The sequence below is a fragment of the Aplysia californica genome, unplaced genomic scaffold, assembly GCF_000002075.1.
Source record: "Aplysia californica isolate F4 #8 unplaced genomic scaffold, AplCal3.0 scaffold02780, whole genome shotgun sequence".
Taxonomy (NCBI): Eukaryota; Metazoa; Mollusca; class Gastropoda; order Aplysiida; family Aplysiidae; genus Aplysia; species Aplysia californica.
Window position 1 is genome coordinate 1 of NW_004800050.1, and position 5,364 is coordinate 5,364.

Sequence of the window (5,364 nt, forward strand, 5' to 3'; positions counted from 1 at the left end):
AATTTCAATTATTTGAATTCTCATGCAGCCTTAGATGCTTATTATCTGTCTCTGACATGGATATTGGGTTGAAAAGGCAGCAAGTAAGTTCGATGTATTCAAATACAAATCTAGATCTAGATATCTATATCTAATCTAGATCTAGATCTATATCTAGATCTAGATTCTAGATCTATATTCTAGATTCTAGATCTAGAATCTAGATATATTATATATAATTATATAGATCTAGATTATCTAGATCTAGATCTACATCTAGATATATCTAGATCTATTAGTCTAGATTCTAGTTCTAGAGAGCAACGAATCATGAATGTATCCTGCAAGTGATTAAGTGATGAGGAAATGAAGTATAAAAGTTTAATTATAATAAAAGGAAGTGGCTCTTCTCACCCGGGGTGAGAATAGAAATACGATCTACCTCTCACACCGGGTGAGACTTGCCAGCGTAGGCTATTCTCACCCGGTGTGAAACGTCCTGTTTTTCCTCATTTTGGAATACAATACTGTCTATCGGTGTGGATGATCAAATTGATAAATCATAAGCACCATTTCTCCGAACGTTCGGGAAAATAAAGCTGGGCACTATTTCTCCGAACATTCGGGAAAATAAAGCTGGGCACTATTTCTCCGAACACTCTGAAATCACATCCTTTCCGCAAATTTCGGTTATTATATAGATCTATAATTATAGTATAGGCCTGCCAAAGATTGTTCGCATACAATATATGGTTCAATCAGTCCGAAAAATGTCCGCAGTAAATATTTATAAAGAAACGCTACAGTTCCAAACAGTTTTTCGCTACAGATATGACGTGTTGCCTCTGAAGGGTGCTGCTCTTAAACTTAATGTGTTGTGTTCACTCGTATGCTGTCTGGTCTGGATCGACGGAGGGTTATTAAATTGCGAAAATTGATAACGACACATAGAACTAGCATAGATATCTGCGTTTGTCGCGGCCGCGACCAATCAATCGTTGCTCAATTTTTTGGTCCCCAAATCGGAGAATAAAAGTCAAAGAAAAAAAAAAGAAAGAAACCGAACCTCTTTACTTTTGAAAGAAAGTTCACCTAGCTTCACTTCGTCTCTTTCTCACTTGTCACTTGTTGTCACCACGTTGATTTGTTGAATACGTTACAGTTACTTTTATTTATGGAGTTTTATTTTGTTAGTGTGTATTTTTTTCTTTCTTGTTATTGTTCTGATGTGTTGTTTTTCTATCAATTTTTTTTTGGATGGGGAAAAAAAGAGGGGGGGGTGTTATATAGTGTAACGTCATTTAATTTGATGTTCCTACCTTCATTAGATTCTAAATATATATATATACATGTATAAATATATAGATTTAAATGTGTTATGTTAGAGCGTACGTTCCACCAAAACCGATCACATGTACTGACACTGGCAGGCCCCTTAAATGTGTGCGATTCCATAATTTACTTGTAATATCCTGTACTTTGTTTTAGAATTACGCACATTTAGTGTTAAAACAGCCAATCTTCTTCGGACAGGTGTACTCACGCCCTTATTTCAAATAATATTTGTAAATTTTTGTGGTTGAAATGGGCTGTTCTAATTTTGATTTCATTCTGTTGTGAAACCTTTCTTTTTCACGTTTTTACACTCATCTAAAAATGTCTAGACTAGCCAGACTAGCTCTTGAAAATTGAAATAGAAAAAATAGACCTAAAAATTTGCTCCTGTGTGTGTGTGTGTGTGTATGCATGCGTGTGTGAGTGTGAGTGTGTCTGTGTGTGGTAGTAAAGTGTGTAAGTGAGCTGTGGACCAGGCCAGGAGGGTCGGTGTTGTCGTCTTGTGCTGTCGCCTGTGGATACACTCGTACATTCTTCCTTTCACCTGCTCTTTCACTCATACTGTCTCTCCATTCTCAGCTCAGCTCGTCATACGTTCAAAAGTTGCCCACTGATCATGTTTAGTTAGTGTGTGTATAAGTTTGTGTGTGTACATGTGCATGATGGTGGTGGGTGTGTGGTGGGTGTTACTGAAGGTTGTCTGCGGGCGGGCTTGCCATGTGGTGTTCCTTCCCAATCCCAGACCAGAGGCAGAATGAAAGTTGGCGCCGATCTCTCGCAATAATAAATAGGCAAAAAATCACGAGACTAGAAGCCGGAAACTGTTCGGAGAAATAAAGATCGGCACTATTTCTCCGAAAGTTCGGAGAAATAGTCACTTCGAATAAAAAATTAGGTTATAGCACAAAAGTAAGCTAATTTGATCGTCTTCAAAGATGCTATGGCTATTTCACTTTTCGAATCGAGCCGAACTACGCGAACTTTTGTTCTGCCCGGAAGTTCTTGCAAGATCTACTCTTCCCCTCTCTCTCTCTCTCTCTCTCTCTGTCTCTTTCAGAATACTGTCTATTGGTGTGGACAATCAACTTGACTAAAACAAAGTTAAAAAAGGATTTTAAACAAGAAAACGAAATTAATTTGGTTGTCTACAAAGATGCTACGGCTATTTAACTTTCCGAATCGAGCCGAACTACGCGGGTGGCCATTTTGTTTTGCCCGGAAGTTCTCGCGCTACTCCTCTCTCTCTCTCTTTCTCTCTCTCCACTGCCCACAGACTAAATTGCACGCTTAAATTTTAGGCGAACACTAACAGTAGTAATAGATCTAGAACGTTTGTTCACAGCACAGAATTCTATAATTCTGTTATCACAGTGTAGAATTCTGCGGTTCAGGGTGAACGCTTCACTGGTTGGCCTAGGCTATAATGGTGAACGCCCACCGGGTGAGAATAGCCAAAAGAAGTGGCCAAAGTATAAATTGTGTCTCTATCTCAACTATCTGCAAAGCAGACACTTGTCGGAGAACCTGGTCTTGCAGGTGTTGCAAGGTCATCACACAACAGCGGCAAAAAATTGTCACAAGGCCAGACCTGGCCAGACTGTTAGTTAGACTCTAATCCTCTCGAGTCAGATCTGCTCTCAGGACCCTTGAAAAAAGAACATATATATAAATAACTCAACAACTCTGAACGTCCCCAGACTAAGACTCCTTTTTCGTTTTTCTATTTCCACAATCAAATGTGTACTGCTTTCAGAGGCAGGACTGGGGAGTTTATTAGAATTAAAGACTTTGTTTTTATTGTACCCTTGTACCCAACTGGTACTTATTGTAGGTCAAAGGTTCTACAAGTGACAAGTTGCTACTGTCTTGAAATCCTGTTTTGCTTTGTTTCCTCTACAAATGTTTGCTATCTTTCTGTTTCCACGGGTGGTTGGTGGGTCTCTGGTGTGTTTTGTTCCTTTCCTGTCATGCATCTATCATCCTGATCTCTCCTTTTTTGTGTTTGTGTGTACTCTCTTGTAACACCTCTAGTCCTCAGCAATTATTATATATAATGACCATGTGTTGCAAGTGCCATAAAACTCTTACTAAAACTAAATTTTCATTTTCTGTTTCCTTTGTCAGTCAAGATTATAACAACCTCAGACTTTAAAAAAGATAGATAAATAAACTGGAGGATTTACATTTGCAGTTCTGGTACAAGAAAACGAGTGCCTTTGAATTTTTAAAATAATTTCTCTCCCCTCTTTCAGGTCAGTTTGTGGCTGGAACAATTGTATGGTGATGAAGTTGTACCTGAGTTTGAGCTGAATGCTGACACAATCTCCCACCTGTACCAACTCTCTACTCTATGTAAAAAAAATGACAAAAATGTACAGTTACTTATTGATGACTTACAACAAAAATGTGAAGAATACAATGCTGAAGGTATTGTTCAGTTTTGTTGTATTTAGTAAGTTTCACAACATTGATCCCCTTATTTTGTATTTTAGACTGTGGATAATGTATAATAGCAAAAAGGATGGTGAGAATGTATGGTAGTAAAACTTGATCCTCATGTTGATCTGATTTTTTAAGAAGAAATTCAACCTGTTGGACCCTCTATTTTTCAAAACTATGTACTATGTTGTTTCCAATTAGCAAAAAGTCTGATGCAGATTGATTGAAAAATAAGGTGAATGAAAGTGAAAGCATAGTAAAGTTAAAATTTGTTACTGAACACTCAGTTTTCAGAAAATTTATGTGAATCAGTTAGAAGGACATTTCCATAGAAAACTCTGCTTTCTTTATAACATTTGTCAATGTTGTAAACCATATATTGAATTTGGTCTAACTTTATCATGAGAAGAATACTGGCCAAAATAACATTTAAGTAAAACTGGGACATGCTCAAGGTTGATACAAAGGGAGGAGCCGGGGAGGGGGCCTCCAGCACAAGTAAGGATCTGTGACAGGTTAGATATTTCGTGTAACATGTAACTTGATGTTTCCTATTGTTGCACCAGTTTTGTAATTGTCTTCTGGTTGTCTTTGTCTTTAAGCTCAGCGTTTAGCTGCTGTTCTGGGTCGTCTAAGCCTTGGACAAGAACAATTTTCACAGTCTGGCTCCAGCAGTCTTTTGACTCTTGCAAAGCTCGGTGGATCTCTTCATGTAAAAGATGCCTCAGAAACCAGGTGAGGAAGCTGTGTGATGAGAATAAAGGCTGCAACTCCGTGGCTTTGGGACTGCCAGAGTTTCTTGTAATTATAAGTGGGACGTAATTTTCAAATTGTATTTTGTGATAATACCATGATTTCAGTATCTGGCTGGTAGGTTTTGTTGTTATAATATTTTAATAAGGGGTTTTTCTGATTGCTTCATACATGCCTGGTGCTGGGACAAAAAATCACTCATTCACATGACATGCCTTTTTCAAGAGATATTTTTTGTACAAAGTGCCCTTCCCATTTCTTTTGTGGCAGCTATTTCTTGGCATTACAAGAACTGGATGCTGAACTGGACCGTGTGGAAGAACAGCGGAGGGAGGAGGCAAAGCGTCTTAAGCAACTTACTGAGAAATCACACACTGCCATGGTCAAAGTCAACTCTCTGTGCAAGTAAGTTGTCACAAGAGGAAGAAAATACAGTCTAGCATGCTTGTAGCGAAATGGGCAGGGCGTAAAAAATCTTTTTATTTTGAATCTTGCTATCATGTAAGTGTTTTAGTTACGAAGAATATAGTGTATTCAGGACCTGAAAATCTGTTTTCTAGGCGCATGTTGGCAATTTGAGTGCTAGACTTGACTGTATGTTACAATGCAATGTAAACATTAGTGTTATGTAGTGTTTACTACTTGTGTTTTCTAGGATCTTAAACTTTTATTTTGTTCGCAAAATTTCTATCATTATATCATGAAATATGGATTTTGGGGGGTTAACTTCTACTAAATCTATATGTGCTGCAGTAACCCTGTCAAAAATACATTTTATTTGAGACGCATTTTTTTAAATCGTGTTTTCTCAGGTGTGTAGTAGTGTTGGGTCGGGCTCGCAAAATTAGTGTCCGCGAG

At 38.0% G+C, this 5,364-nt stretch overlaps 1 protein-coding gene across 1 annotated transcript; it reads left to right on the forward strand.

Moving 5' to 3' along the window:
- Positions 1 to 12: 12 nt before the first annotated feature.
- On the forward strand, positions 13 to 4,911 carry LOC101852668 (HAUS augmin-like complex subunit 1; the record flags this gene model as incomplete). Its single annotated transcript, XM_005113492.2, has 4 exons — positions 13 to 83; positions 3,567 to 3,741; positions 4,356 to 4,488; positions 4,777 to 4,911. Coding segments are annotated over exons 1-4 (470 nt in total), but the record flags the coding sequence as incomplete, so codon positions are not given.
- Positions 4,912 to 5,364: the final 453 nt, after the last annotated feature.